Consider the following 16,893-nt stretch of genomic DNA (forward strand, 5'->3'; position numbering starts at 1 on the left):
GCTAGGATAATATATAACGCCTTAAGGGGCACTAAAGGGAGTTGTCTTGTATAAATACCTCTTTTAGTAATAAGTACCAGTTCTACCTGTGCTTCGCACAGGAATTTCTAGAAAAGAAATCTGACAAAGGTAAATTTGTGTTTTGCACTTTATACATTGCCTACACCATGGAGTTTAACCACATTCCAAATTTCAGGTTTGTAGCATGTTGAAAAGTATGCTGAACATTTCGAACAGACACACACATACCCAAGCATTGTACACCACTTAAAAAAACGCTTACAAAACAATTAGTAAAATGCATATTTTATACTTTTTACATTGTCTACACCATGGAACCTACCCACATGCCACATTTCAGGTCTGTAGCACGTTGGGAAGTTTTCTGAACCTTTCGAACAGGCACACATATCCACAAATGTCCCTTTTATATATAGAGAGAGAGATTAAGAGTATTTGCAAGCTTTTTGTTGCAATCAGTTGGGTGGATCGTTGGGAAACAGAGAAAATTCACTGTTAGCTAGTGAAGTTTAAGTTGGATCCATGTTAGCAGAATTGAAAAGCTTATTTCACAAATGTAGGAGCTGTTGGTGGTTTTTTAGTGCCGGGTTTGCAAACACCCGTCTTTTTCGCTTAACGATTGAGAACGCATGCAACTCTGTACGAAGACGTTGGGTGATGGTTGAAACGTATGTTGGCAAGAGGACGTATCCCGGGAAAGCCTCTATGGTTCTGGCAGTGCATGGGTATTGTCTTCCTGCACAAGGTTCTCTTACTTGCTGGGTCACATAGTCGCGCAATGCACTGCAGCGTTCCACAGCTTCAGGCGGGAAACAGTTCAGTTAGACTTTGGAGAAGTTCCCAGCATCCTTTGTGGTCCATTGACATTTATTTACATTTCTTAGCATTTAGAAACCTGCAATTTAAGCGATAACACCCTATTCCGCAAGCTTCACCAGCTGTTAATATCCTTGGGCTCAAGTTTTGCTCGGGCCTTTACATCAAGCTGAGGCATAGTTACGGCCGGTGCAGCCTGTGGTACAGGGTCTTATTTCTGTTAGCACCCTCAGTGCAACAGCCGAGGTGCTAATAACAATAATGACCTTTGTTTACAAAATGTAACCCATGCCAATCACCATGGACATGGAAGGCGGGGTCCCACTTCTGCAACATGCACACCACCCCATCTGACTATAATTCATGTTCTGCAATTCCCATTACTGAGCAAGGTTTTGACAGGTAAATATGAATAGCAATAAAAAACAACCCTTGGTCCATGCTGCATTCATTGACCTCCATATGGCTTTTGACTCCATCTTAAGACGGAATCTGTGGAAGAAGTTAACAGCATGGAAATGTCCCACTGAAATACTGGACCCGATCAAATTGCTATACACAAACAACTCAACAACGGTCAGACTTTCAAAAGATGGCCTTACCACCCCCTCCATTAAGAGAGTGAACGGATTAAAACAAGGCTGCCCCTTGGCAGCAACTCTATATAAACTGTTTACTGCAAACTTTGAAGATCATTTAAAACATAGCGCTCTGAATCCTCCCAAAATTAACTCCGTCCCAGTAATGATGTACGCAGATGACATCATTCTATTAGACAAAACAACGTCCGGGCTGCAGACAAGCCTACAACTCTTGGGAGACTATGTAAACGCAAACGAACTACGTATCAAGACCACCAAAACGAAAGTGATGTCCCTGATGAAACAACCTTTCAAGAAGCCAAATCGCTGAACTTGACAATTGATGCTAACCGACTAGATGAAGTTGTAACATTCAAATACCTAGGCATCACGATAAACCAATCAAAAGTAGAAAAACAATGGATTACTGACCTAGAAGGCAAAATGCAAGCCTTAGCTAGGCAAGGGTGTGTGCTCCTTCGCAAATTCAGCAAATTTTCTTTCAAGCCAATACTCTCGTATTATAGACAGAAAGTAATTCCAACAATAACTTTTGGAAGCGAAGCGATGCTTCATGTACAAACCATTAACTGGACAAGACTGGAAGCAATGTTTTGGTGTAAGATCCTGAGACTACCACCTTTCATCCAATGGTTAGAATACGCCATGAAATAGCCACACAGTCAATAATGTCAATAGTTAAATGGAAAAAACTAGACATTTTGCGCAAACTGATGATTGACGAGAAAATACCAGCAATAGAAATATTGAGAGACCATCCAGATATCATGAATAACTCTGTCTTGAAAGCTTGGAAAGAAGATCTACTACGTCAACCAACAATTGAAGATATTTCAGTCGAAATGCTCACACAAAGACCAGAGCATGCCAAAACACAAATTGATGGCGAATGATTGGATGAAGACGTGTAACACCAAAATAACGTATTCCAGGAACCTTCAATGTCACACTGATATACGTGCCATTAACGAGTTACCAAAATATCTGATAAGATTCCCAGATTTCACAATCTGTGCAACCTACATGAAGCTTCGATTGAATACTTTGCCTACTAGAGACAACTTAGCTATGTCGCGGTTAATAGCTGCCTCGGAGCAGCACTGCCGCTTCTGCAAAAAACACAACACACCGGAAACAATATACCATCTGTAATGGTTTGCCCTGAGGTTTCCCAAAAAAAACTTCTCTTTGGTACACACTTTAACATCGCATCTCAGTATATGGATGCAGAAACACGATGGACACAGATTATGAATGGACAAGAAAATAAACTCATCTTTACAGTTGTGCAATTCCTGCAGAATGTTTTAGAACTGGATAATGGAACACTGTAAAATCCAAATATGGCCTAATGCCCGCTAGATTAAGTTATGTGAGAACACAGACATCTACGTAGATAGATATCTACAGAGAAATGTAATGTGCAAATTCCTAAAATATCAGACAAATTAAAAGTTTATAATAAACGACACCATTTTATAACAAAAAAAAGAATAGGAAATTCTATTCCAGTGTGCGGAGTACAGTAGAACTGCGCCATTTATTGGTGCAACTGTAAGAATGAGACTGTGTAGATATTGAATCCGTCTTAATGATCACCCATCATAAGGTTAGTACAAATCTTTCTTAAACACTTTACGTTTTTCAAATTGGTTTTTATTAATCTTTTAAAAAGAGAAACCAAATACAATCAATGAATAAAATAAAAAAGTGGTGTTCACATATAATTAAAGGTTGCTGTGGCTACAAAAAATACATTTCATAAACACATTTTTCTGATGTACGCGGGCCAAATCGGGGTATAATTTGTACCCAGCGATTCCATACATTGTGTTTATCCAATCGTGTTCCTAAAGCCGCCTCTTTACTATGTGTGGGGTATGGATTCACGTTCCATTAGTACATTCAAGATCTTTAAAGCTAAATCACTTTTCCGCACCCATCCACAATTCTGTTGCTCCTAATCTCTTTAGATGCAGATAAGAAATAGCGAAGTACTACCGCAAGGTACCATCGCCTACGCTGGCGCATCCTCATCCATGCCAGTATCGATCCAAGTGATGCCAACGGTATACTGTTACTCACATGCCTTACGCGCACTCAACGTTTCACAACATGTATGCAAGCATGACCGTGGGCACCACTGCAGCACAGTTTCCATTCCCTGTTTTATCCAAACTTTTTCACCATGTAGTTGAATGAAATACATGTTCACTGCATAAAGGAAAGGAATATTCCGAATACATATTCTTGAAATTGTCTGCTTCAAAGCTGAGATGTTTGTCACACCTGTAAAATTGCCTGGAAGTTGTGTATGCTTCAAAAATTTAGAACATCGAATCGGTCAAAATCAAGATATTTTTTGTTGCACAGTAGTCTTAAAGCTTATTGTGAAATGCAAAGCTCTGACACACTTTAGTTGTGTATGTGTATTGTGTAATGTGAAATACAACAGACGAATATATACATAGTGATCCACATGTAAACAGCACCTCTTCACTTGCATGACAGATCTCTCACTATGCCAGGTAGTTGTTGCTAAGAACTGTGCTGGCAAGGCGGATCACGTGTTCAAGGCCCAGACCGTTTTTCTTTCTGGGTTTGATAAAATAAGTAATGTTAATGGTAGGTATTTTACCAGTGCTGTGAAGCTGTGAAGAAGAGCAGCAGGCACAGCTAAAATTATTATGCGTTATGTTTATTTTTACGATGGCCAGTGCACATTGCCTTTGTCTCCTGTGAGTGTAGGTGTTTGAGGTCGAACATAACCCCATGTCCGGGTGGCAGTGCCTTTTCTTTTTGATGGGGGTGTTTATGGAGAGAAATATTCCCCAGGCATGTGCTGGCATCCCATTCTTAATGTGGAATACTAACTAACATGACAAGTCCTCTACATAGACACATCTCGTGTTCGCTGGTTAGGTGGCTGCCGCTAAGAACTGCACGTCGCAGGCTCAAGTCTGAGAAGGGCCAATCTTCCTTTCTGGGATTCATGACCTATGGCCAGTAACATGATATTATTCCCTTACACCAATGCTAAGGAGCAGGGTAGCAAGCACTTTGTACAACAGCCATTGTTTTTTTTTTACCATGGTCTGCACAGTGCCCATGCAGAACTAAGTGTTTGAGAAAGAAGTAACCCATGACTTGGTGACACAGCCATATAATATATGGATGTAGAAGTCGTCCTTTTCTGTGGTTGTGCTTCTGATGGCCCAGTAGTTCCCAGTGGTGTTTATGGATTGAACTGGCTGGAGTCTGCAACAGTGTCCAGGCTGTTTGTGTCTTTTCCGTTCTCTGGTGATCACGCAGCTTCGTATGGTCAAACTTTGAAAATATCCTAGTGCATATGTATTTCTATTCCGTAATTTGAAATACATACATACATACATACATATGTAGTAATCAACATGTTCACAGCACAGGTTCATTTCTAGGACGCACAGTTCACTGTGTTAGGTGGTTGCACTTTATAAAACATCCACTAATGACAGCAGCTATATTTATCTTTGCTTTGGCCTTTGCACACTTCCATTGTTCATTGTCTGATTCTAAGCAGTGTTTGAGAGCATTGCTTGGTGGCACAACCATTACAATTCTTACTATTCACACCAGTGCCCTCCTCACACTCTGCCACCTGCACTACACCCTCATCCACACAGACACGGAATGCCCTGTTCCTCTCAACACCCTTTGCCAACATCTATATTTTCTGCTTTCATCCAGAACATTGTCCCCGGCAACATGTGCTCCAACATCCACATATACCCACTATCAGCCTATGCCACCATATACACCGTGAATCACACATACCCACGATGAGCCACGCCACCATATACACCGTGAATCACACATACCCACGATGAGCCTACGCCACCATATACACCGTGAATCACACATACCCACGATGAGCCTACGCCACCCTATACACCGTGAATCACACATACCCACGATGAGCCTACGCCACCATATACACCGTGAATCACACATACCCACGATGAGCCTACGCCACCATTCGCAAAACCATCCACAGATGCACACCATCGTCCTATACTGCCATATGCACTGCATGCCGCAGCCACAAATCCACCCCCACCAAACGTCCCACCCTTCACCACAATCCAAAATCATCCACATAAATCAATACCCTTTGCCACAATGCTCACCCAATTTACATGTTCTGCCATAGGAATAGAAATCAGTGAATATAAAACATTAAGGTTACTATTTATAAAAACTCAACACTACAAATATTGGAAATAACAAGGTTACTACAGTCCGTGTAGTTAAATATTCATAGACCTTTATATAGTCTCTCACAGTACAATTGAAACCTTAAATGACACCCCACCACCACTTCACAACGCCCACTATAACTATGGAATACTTCTGGTGGTAACGCTCTTATAGAAGCATTGCACAGTTAAAGTACATTTTGTATAGGTGTGGTGCCCTAGCTCGGGTATTTCCAGCGTGTGTGGGGTATTCTTTATATAGATAATCTTAAGTCTTTTATAAATACTTTTTAAGTCCATGCTCCTGGGAGCTGAGGATTTCGGTGGGTAGAGAGGTTCATAGTGAAGAAACATTTCCAGTCCTTCACGATCATACCCTGAGAAACGAGCTGTGTTTAACACACGTTTGCAGCAGAGCATGACTCGGGAGAATGAATGCTGATTTCCCTTGTGGCGTGTGATACCTATGGTTGGATGTGGGCAAGGGGATATCATTTTCATCATGACACAGGCTTTGAAGGCGTTTGGTTGCAATAGAGTCAACATGTGCTTTTCTTAGAAGAATCTGCGCTGTTACAGTAAAAGATGTGTTTATCTTGTGGGGAAAACATGGACACTCAGCCTCCCATGACTGCCACCTCCATGCTGGTGTCAGTCGCGCCCCATTGGGCACAGCCCATCCGTTCTTGTTCTGACTTCCCTTAACTATCATTTTTTGCTTATAAGTGAAAATAATAAGGCAGGTTCTAGAAATAAATGTATGTATGTGTTTTTTGGGGGGGGGGGGCACGTCTGCGTTGCTTTAATTTCCCACACAGCGCTTTGGGTGTCTGGGAGCTGAAGGATGTTAGACAGTATAACTGAGGGCGTTGGCAGGGACTTGCTGTGAGTTGAGGATGTTTCACTACATTATTTTGTTAGGCACGGACAGTCTTGTTCTTAGGGCAGGCCCCCTGCCAGTGTGTAGCCTCGCCCCCCATTTGTAAAATACCACCCAAGCTGGGAGTTGAGTTGTCACTAGATTTAGGGAAATCCTAGAAAGAATCCCACCTGCATTTTTGGGGGCATTAAGGGGAATGCAGAGCAAGCACCTCTACTCGGAACCCTCTGTGGTCAAAACAGACCTATTTTACTTGTAGTCATTGAATAACTGGACTGCAAGTCTATCAGAAATGCTGACCAAGACGGGAATGATGGTGCTTGGTGCAGTGCTTTTTCAGGGTGCCTTCCAATGGGTTTGGTGCTTAGTCAAGCAATTTATGGTCAGTGGAACGAGGCCTGCCAAGCCGTCCTCGGTGAGTTGGGATTGAATGAAGTAACTCTAGAGCAAAATCCCATGCTGGTGAAAAAAAGGCTATGGAAAAGGGACTGGGTCCAAACCTGCCACCAAAGGGGGGGGGGGGGGTGGGCTTGAAACTCTTCCGAATAGCAGCTTGGGAACTGAGAGGGAGGGATGTACTACCTAAGAACTTAGCGAAAATGCTCAGTAGCCTGTTGCACCAGAACTTTTTCCGATTAAACCTGTTCCCCACAAAGGAAGTACTGCTGGCAAGGAAACAATGGAACAGCAACGACCTGGATTGTCTATTTTGCAAAAGAAGGGAAGTAGGATAAACACTAGAGCATGTCGTTTTGGGCTGCTCGGGATTGAATATCATCTGGGACATAAACTTGGGAAAATGTTTGAGGGAAGTCTCTACCTTGAAGAGCTATGGGCATGGGTCAGTGCGGGAGGAAAACTCTCTCTGATCATTGGGATTTTAGGGTGAAGAGTTCGGTAAGTCAAATCAATAGATAATATCCACACACTCACACATTCCTCGGAAGAGGAATTTTTGGATATGACTTGTAGAGGGATTCCTGTCGGAAAAGTATGGTATTCCCTAAGAGGAAACTTAGTTTAATCTTGAGGATTGTTGTAAATAATGGTATTTGCTTGATTGTTAAGGAACGTACTAATAAGGCTGTTGTATCAAATGTGAGGGCAAGAATTGCCAAAAATCTTTTATATGAATGCTTTCTTTGGTGAGAGGTTTGCATTTGCAGGCCAAACACCGAAATAAATGCAAATAAAAATGTGTAGTCAGTATGATGAAATGGTAATCGCGGTGATCATAACATAATTTACTGACGGCACAGACGAGATGCATAAACATGAACAAAGTTAGACATCAAGAGATGGGGTTTAGTATACATCTTGAAGTTGTTATAGACATTATGTACATATGGTGAAAGTGGGGGATTATGGTGGAACAATGAAGGAGGTGAGAAAAGGGGGCATTCAACGGAGAGGAGGTGAGTTTGAGGGCATAATAATTATGCTTTGATGCAAGGATGGAGAGAGAGTTCCAGTAGACGAGGGACGCTGCACATGGGAGGCAGGTAACAGAAAGGTGAGCAGGATGTTAGATTGGATGGCCTGAGGAGCTGTGTGGAATAGTGGCTGATGGAGTTAGACTGATATAGTGAGGGACTAATCCAGAGACAGATTCGAAGACCAGGAGGAGGAATTTGAATAAGGATCAGTGATGCATGCTGATCCGGTAAGGAGTAGTAGGGGAGGCGAGTTGCACATTTAGAGTTTTATTTAGGGGAGCAAATGAGGACAGAGGGAAGTCAGCGAGAAAGCTAGCGCAAAAGTCAAGACAACCGAGTAAGGAGTGGAGATGAGTTTTCTGCTGGAGTGGCGAGAACGTGGGGAGCTGGGGGTTTGCGGCACATCTTCCTTATATTAAATAGCCTGAGCATGGCAGCGATTGTAGTGGAGACATTGAAGTGGTGACCTTTAAGGTTGCTGTCATTGAGAATCCTGTGGTTGTGGACATTGAGGAACAGAGTGAGACGATCAGAGGAAAAGGGTATGGTGAAGGAAAGTGGATTTTTGTTGACGAGGACAGCAAGAAAAATGCATTTTGACAAATCCTGCAGTACTTGCCAAGCGGAAGTAAAGGTTTGGGGGATGTCAATATCAAACAGGAAGCTGACTCATCTTTAAGTGGTACGAGGGGGACATTGGTTGAAAGGATGGACTGGGTTCTTTTTTCCAGCACACCTCACTTTCACTGCACGCCCATCTAGTGCTGCCATGCCTTATTGACGGTAGTTTTCTGTAGAATGTTCTGTTATACATATAGAGTAATTCAGACTGGCAAATGTGTGGTTCTCTGGGCGTGTCTTCCAATCACTTGTGTGTTTCTGGGTTATTTGGTATTGGGTTTGCTTTGCTGGGAATAAACCATTGTTAATGCAACATCTGTAGTAATGGCTCTCTGCAGAGAAGAGTTTTTGAGGACATTTATCTAGTGTGCAGTGTATAGTAGTGGTCAAACACATCCGGGACCTTCACACAACAATTTTGAAGGTTCTTTTGGCACTGTTTTGTCATGTGCCCATCCATGCTTGTTGATTGAAAAGCTGTGACGATGGATTGTACAAAAAACCTTTCCTTGGCTGATTTTTACACAAATGTCCATGCAGCTTTGAGCGACTCTGTACACCGCGTATACTATGCACCACTAGCTACCACAGCATGCGTCGTTTGTTGAAGCAAATTTCACTGGTTCTGATGGGACGTTTGGTTTAGTGCCATAGCTTGGTTTTACCTCCAGTATCGATGCTGCACATTGAAGCAATTTCATTCATGCGCTAAACCGAATGCAAATAGATCTGTGATGGTAAAAATACTGAACTAACATGGAGGGATACCAACTCGCTGAATCAGCCAAATGGGTTTTCTTCCTTTGTCATACAGTTTCCTTGCATGGGTAGACTCGCAGTGTTGCCATTAGGGCGAGTCCTTCATGTTCTGCTTTTCCCTCTGCTAGCCTTGAGTTGTTCTGCTTTTCCTAGATGGCTTATATTTGACCTGCCTGGGATTGGTCCTCCTTGTGATAGTGAATAGTGCACGCTAAACCCATCCTTCCCATGTTGTTTTGCAGACGAGAGGATATGCTCCCCACCATTCATCGAGATGATGCACGAGCGAGGAGAGGATGCCTGGCAAGTGATCGAGAAGAGTGGCCTGACCTTTCCATTCAGTAGGTTTTATTCATCTTATTTGCATTCCTGTGGTAGAAACACTTTTTGTCTCTTTTTGAAAACATTTTCAGCTTTAAGCAATCCCTGGTGGATAGCTCAGCAGCAACGTGCTCGCCTTGGAAACAAGACGACACGAAGCAACACATGTTCGATCCCCGGGTCCGCTCTTGGTAACCTTCGGGTATTAAGCACGTTATAAATACGCAACTAAGAGACATATATTGCTGTAACAGCGCCTCGATGCGCTTTAAAAATGCAAATAAAGAAATAAAAAATAAATAAAGCAGCAGTTTCATTCATTGTACCTTTTTTTAAATTAAGTGGTGTCCAAACTGAGGGTATTTGAAGATGATTTCCTGTCATAGCTGTCCCCAAAATTAGTAACCTAGAACAGAAATTCAATTGAAGTACTTGTGCATGCGCTTCTTAACTTGTCTGTCTATTGCCTGAATGCCATAGGAGCAGCAGTGCTTTCTTTTTTTAATTCATCTGTCCTCGCGAATAGGATACGCCCATGGCATGGGGCAAGAACAAGTCTGAGCCCCGTGTTATCCCAAAAGGGGAAAATGACTGGCTGTTCAAGGGAGACTTTTCCTTGTAGGTGGGATTCGACTGTTGTGCACAGGGCTTTTCTTTTTCTGTGGCAAATGGCAAATCTTTGAACCAATGAACCCGAATTTCCTGGCAATTTAGCTGCAATAGAGGTAATGTGTGTTTTGATAGATGGCCTGGTATCACGTAGCATACACGGACCAGACATGAGCGAGGTATGGAATAGGTTTCAAAAAACAGGTCTTTATTAGGGCTATATGGATAAACTAAAAATAATTAAATCAAGGTCAATAATGTGGATAACATTAACTCAAAATATTTCAGGATGGTCGAGCACTAATGTAAGCATAAGGGTCTATCTGGAAGTTTCAGGAAGATCGAAAGTGGGCATGTGTTCAGTACTTGCTAAGGCTGGGTAATGGTCCCTACTATCGGCTTAACATCACAATACCAAAGGTGGGGTTATGTGCTCACTGTTGTGATATTGTTGTGTAATAAGTGTAGGGTGGCCAGTCCTCCTCTAGCATCTGAAGTCTGTTCTGGAACTTGATGGTTGATTCTGTAGTTGGTTGCATGCTGAGCTGGCCTTAAACTAAGGCCTTGATCCAAGGATGGGCATGAGGCACACGAAAGGTCTTTATGCCTCTCATCCTAGTGTCCTGGTTCTATGGCTTTCCAACCCAACCTTTCTCTCCTCCACATCCTGACACAGACTTGTACCTATGAGACCTCCTCTCATTCCTTCTTTTTCTCCATCTTTAAATTCATGTGCTTCCAAAATCACCTCAATGTTTTCATCTTCTTGGAATCTTCATCCTCTTTTTTTATTATCTCTGATTTTTCCTTTTCTCCTACTTGTTGTGTTTCCCTCTCTCCTACCGTTCGTTGTGATACTACTCTGGTCACCCTTATATTTAATACTGCCCTTGCTATTAAACATCTTCTCTTTGGGCCCCTCCACACTAATTGTGGGCTTCTCTCTTCTCTGCCTCCTGTGGTTCATCTCATCTCCTCTTTAAGCACCTCTTCAACTAGGTCTAACTTTTGTGAGGGGTCAGAAGTATGAGGCACAGCGGTGGCATGTTTTGGTCTATAAACTCCCTACCCTTAAACGTTCCATATCTGGAGTGCCAAGGGGGACAGTCCTCTTCCCCTGGTCTTTTCCACATTAACATTGGCTAAGAGGATACCTCCCTCCTCTTAGCTCTTCATGAAGTCCTCAGTCCACAGCGCTTGTATACTCTCCTCCCAGTGACTGTGTCTCCTTTCTTAGTGTGTGGGTCCCAGACCCGTGTCTCAGTTCCTTCTTTGGCAGACGTCGCCCAAGTACTGCGAAGAAGTACTATGAAGATTAGGAGTTCAGCTCTCTTCCAAAGAGGATGTGAGTCCTATATTCACCTTCTCTGAATTTTGGTCTTTGTCTACGAAGTCTTCTAATTTTACTACTACTTTTACTTCTGTAGACGTCAATGGGTCCTTGCCCTTTTTAGTATTAAACTGTGGCTTCCCCAGTTTCTTATGGGTCCCCCACCCTTGTGTCAGGTTTGTAATGGTGCATCATCTTTTGGTGCTACCGTAGACTTCAGTAGGTTTTTGGGGTCTCCCTGTGCCTTCCCGGTTCCCTTCTGCGTACCTTGGTACTTGGTCCACAAGGGTCCCGGTTCTTGGCCACTGGTAAGCATCTACGGCTTCTCCTGAGCTCTGAGTCTTCCTTCAGGGTCTTCCCCAGCTGCCCTCTTCCAGAGAGGATGTCTCCTGCTTCCCTCAGTCCTTTTGTAGACTGCTGCTGCTCCAGGCTGTGCCCAGAGAGAGAGAGAGAGAGAGAGAGAGAGAGAGAGAGAGAGAGATTCCGGTCTTCCTTAGTTCCCCACAGACTGCTGGGGACCAGGGGTCCCCCCTCTCTCTGAATAAGGTAGTGGTCCACAGCTCCTTCTCCTCCTGCACAGGATTCTGGTTCCTTGCTCCTACAGGGGGAAGGCTTGACAATTCTTCTGGTTCTCTTCCTCTATTTCTATTGGGAGGGGAACCAATAGGAAATTGGCAACCACTAGAATGTAGTTCCTGGAGGTAATCCTTGTTCCTCTGTTCTTCTCCCTCGTGTCAATAGCTACAAGGTAATCTTAGGGAAGGCAGGTCGCCTTCTTCCTCGCATCAGTACTTTTTAGGGTAACGGCAGAGTTACCACTAGTCATGAGTTTATTAGGGAAGGGGGTTTCTAGGGTCAGGAAAAGGGTGAGAATATTGCTTCCTTTCCAGGATATCATAAGAGGAAGTTCCTCCCCTTTCAGAGGGCGATGCCTTGCGCTTCGATACACTTTGCAATGTCTCTCTCCCAAATGTATGGGCCTTCTCTCTCAAGCCTCCTGGTTGACGCTCTCCCAAACCTTTTTCTACCCGTTTTCCTAGGCCCATCTCTCCCAATTTTACAGGTCCACCTCTCCCACTTTTCATGGGTCCACATCTCCCCTCCTCCTGGGATGGGGTGTGTCTCTGTCCCTCTAGCTCACTCTCCCACCGTCACTACCCCTCTGAGTCCCCCATCACTCTCACCCTTTCCCCCCTCTCACTGCCCACAGCCTCCTAGCAGATTTAGTTTTGAATGCATGTCTTAACTCTTAAGTTGTACTCTCAGATTTAACACCTCCTATCATACACTCCCACCTCACAATTCTGTGAAAGGAAACGTGCTGTTTTTGGTGTCAAGGCTCTTATTTTATTCAAATACAAGATTGAAACTACATGCCACCCCCTAACCCTATGCTGGGGATAGCCACCACAGTATTATATAAACTTGCAGCTTAGTTACAATAAGTAGAATTCACCTGCCTGTGAAAATCTCAATAAGAAACCGAAAACTCACAATCATTCCTGAATAAAATGCACCTATATCTCCATGTATTTCTAAGCATTATATACGATGTAATGTTGGCCCGGGTGCTTGATTGCCATTGTGTAGTTTTTTTTAAAAAAAATTCTCATGTCACCAACGAGCATTGAGATCAGAGAAAGATTACACAGAAAAATGACATGTATTGTTTTTAATGCACTCCCCATTAGCAAGGTGTTGTGGTTGCTTTATAGCATATTCATGCATGTGAACTACAAGCTATGGTATGCAGCATATAATCTACAGTTTTAAGTTTATGGAAGCTGTGCTATCGGTTTATAACAGACGGAATATTTGTTTATCTGCACAACCTAGCAACTTGGTTTTACGCTTTCCTGGAAGCAGAATAAGTCACCCTCCCACTTCACTTTTCAGATTGCGTTTATTTAGTACAGGATCTTCCCCTTTCTCGCTATGTCATGAGCGAGATTTGAATGTTAATTGAAATCTTCATAATTATCTATGGAATGGAAGTGGCTCAGCTAAGATCCCTTTCATCCCAGTAGGTTTCTTTTTGAGAGACTAGGCCTTCACAGGACTTGGTTTATTAATCCTGTCAGGCTATGGAGCGCTGGACATCAGTTCATAGCCTCAGTTTTGGCTACACCTGTGAAGAGACACAGCATTCAATTTACTTAACTTTGTTTCAAGAAACTATGGGCTCTGTGTGGGCACATGTCATTTATTCTACACTGAATTAGATCTCATTTGGCATTGAATATATTGAGAAAGCAAAATATGTCTCACTTTTAAATGCTAAAGCATTCAACTTGGAATCAACCTCCCCCGGTAGTTTCACTCCCAAGTTCCCTTCTTTGCAGGTGCTTCGCAGAGAAATGGTTCCAGATGACATATATCTAATTACATTGCGGCTTGATACTCACTTTAGATTATTCCTTTAAGGCACAGAGCCAGCATTGCCCCTCACATCCTCCAGGCAATCTCACCAGTCAGCTAGGTCCCTCGGGTCTCTTCTTTATCAGTCTCGGGGAATCATGTCTGCCTCAGGTAAAAGTTATCATTCTACTCCAGCACTCATCCATTCAGACAGAGGTTACCAGTTTGTAGCCTACAGAATCCCAGAGCACTCTTCCTACGTGATGTGGGTTTCTACTTAAATAATCTCTAAAGTTTCCCACAGTATTTCTTACAATATCACAATTTGTGACTAGTTGGGTCTTCCCATCCGCCAGCTTAATAGGTTGACTCTCCCAGAGAATCTACCCCTTAATTTGGTGAGTCAAACATATTTTAACATGTGCATTCTGGACACTTTTGGACTCAAACAACTCTTGACAGAAATTGTTACCAGCAATGTGATATGGATTTCCAGATTTGCATGATCAAGCAAAATACATGAGTATGTGAGATCAAAATTGAGAGTTTGTAACTTTTATACCAGTTATCAATTATTGAGAAGTATGAATATATATCAAAAAGACCTAAGCATGGCAAAGTTCTAGGCAAAACATTTTTTAAACGCCAAGTAATGTCATACACAAGAATCGGCTTCATTTTTAGTGCACGCTGCATGTTGAGGCTTTCAAGGTAATGATTAATATGAATAGCTGAGAGAGTCCTATTGTGAAGCCTTAACAGATGGTAAATGTATAAATGTATAGGAAGGCAGAGTTCACAACTGTTGCAAGCCTTCCAGAAACCAGACCTTCCCCATGTGATCACCTCTCAGATTTTATGTGGTAGCAAGACCTCATTTACTTGGAACTTCTAGATGTATTTGTTTGGCATTTTATTTAGGCAGAGCTTATTTCTTGTTGTTGGTGGGTCTAACGTGTTTCTTTGATGGCTGGCTAAACTGGTCTGACTTTTGCCAGATGGTTTTACTGCGATTATCCTGGTCCTCCATTGTAATTCGAACTGGAGTTGCGTTGTGTCCTGCGTTTTACTTTGCAACAGACCAGAACAAATATATGAAACACTAATATTGGGGTCATGCTAATGCAAACAATCTAACAGTATAATTATTGTATGATTTCTAGCAGTTTGTGTAGTTTGTAACTTTTCGTGCATTTAAAATATGCTTTCCATCAATCACAGTTGGATCACAGCAATTTCTTTTACATATATTTATGGAGAAATGTTAGTGCACTTTATAGATCCATCTCTGTTAAGAAAAACATTATTTACATACACTTGCCGGGAACCTCATATTCTGAATGAGAAGTATATTACGAAGTTTCAAATATTCATCTTAACAACGAGAGGTTTAGAGTTCTGAAGAAAGGCCATTTTCTTAATGTCTAAATGCAATGCTGTGCTCTCATTGAAATCACATGACAGCATTTCTAGGTGATGTGCAAATCCAAATACCAGTCTTTTCTTTACTTTCTTTTTGTGTTTAAAAATGTGCAAATTCCATAAATGTTCTTAATAAAGGTTTTCAATAAAATCTGTGTCTGTGATTTTCTGAATCACGGTCAGCCTAAGCTTCGCAGGCTTAGCATTTCTTGCTGTTAATTGAACATTTAGCAGAACACAGAATGCTTTGTACATGGATGCAATAAGGGAATTATTCCAGCACCCCGTGCTCTGATTCAACCGCTCTCTATATACGTTTTTCTCTCACTAGCCTCCTGTGTCTTTCCTCTTGCCGCCTGTCGCCATCCATCTCCAAAACTCCTTTTCCAGACACCCAAAACCTTCTGCCAAATGCCTTGCCTTTTATAGTCCCTTGACACTGTCTTCCAGACTCTGTTGCTTAATGAGATTGAGGTGTGTCTATCTGTGCATCTTGTACTCCCCCAAATCACTAACATCTCACCTAGCAACAATCGAACTACAGCAACTGTTGAAGGGAGCAACTCGCTCAACAGGGCACACCCTAGATGCAATTTTCTGCAAAAGATACCTTGTCACAACTGCACCCCTAATTCACATTCTCTGGTGTGTCCACCTTATAATACCTTTTGTGATCCATGCACCAACATGAATACAAACCGGCCTCCTAAAAATCCCTACAACTCAGAAAAGAAACAGTAAATTCCTAAGCACCAATTATCTCAACACCAGACTAGAATAGACAACGCGCAGTCCAAGAGACGCTTCACTTAGAAGCAAAGAACTGAGCTACTACAAAAACGGATTGCGGCAACACAAAATGCTTTGGACCAGAAAAGCCTTTAACCACTTTTCAAAAGAAAATGACGGCGAGATGGTTTAAACACCAATTCAGAGCCCTGAAAAAAACAAACAGGAAACTGGAACAAGCATGGAGGAAAACCTAAGACCAACAGCAAAGGAGACTGTTATGACTAAATTAAACGGAAAACAAGCAAAAAACTGTACTACAATAAACGCATGTCAAAAGCAAGCAACACCCAGAAAAAGAGGTTCAACATCATCAACGACCTAAGAAACCCGACCGCACACCCACTCCCTCCCAGAAACTGTGTGGCGACCTTGCAAGTCACTTTAAAAACAAAATCCCAAACATCCAGCAGCGTCATCAAGCATATGCCCAAGAAAATAAACTACAATTTCACGAGCCATTCATCTCTGGAACTACCTGCAAAAATAAACTACATCTCAGTGATCTCAAAAGAAAAGTTTAACAACTGTGATGACTCCTGTGGAGTCATCACCGATTCCCCAACAAGAATCCCCTTCCATGTGGCCAGGGGCATGGCAGCCGCTACCAGATCCTGAACCTGGGGTGGGAGGGAGGATCACATGCGAGGAGACTGCCGTCGGGGGGGGGGGGGAATGGCGACCTCCTCAGGAG

General features: G+C 42.6%; 1 protein-coding gene across 1 annotated transcript in view; it reads left to right on the forward strand.

Moving 5' to 3' along the window:
* The window catches only part of ITPK1 (inositol-tetrakisphosphate 1-kinase), an 830,437-nt gene that overhangs the window by 656,732 nt on the left and 156,812 nt on the right, over positions 1–16,893 (forward strand). Inside the window, exon 6 of the mRNA XM_069637740.1 lies at positions 9,613–9,711. Within this exon, the coding sequence (XP_069493841.1) occupies positions 9,613–9,711 (99 nt within the window). The remainder of the gene's footprint in view (positions 1–9,612; positions 9,712–16,893) is intronic.

The sequence above is a fragment of the Ambystoma mexicanum genome, chromosome 14 (genome assembly GCF_040938575.1).
Source record: "Ambystoma mexicanum isolate Mex_15411 chromosome 14, UKY_AmexF1_1, whole genome shotgun sequence".
NCBI lineage: Eukaryota > Metazoa > Chordata > Amphibia > Caudata > Ambystomatidae > Ambystoma > Ambystoma mexicanum.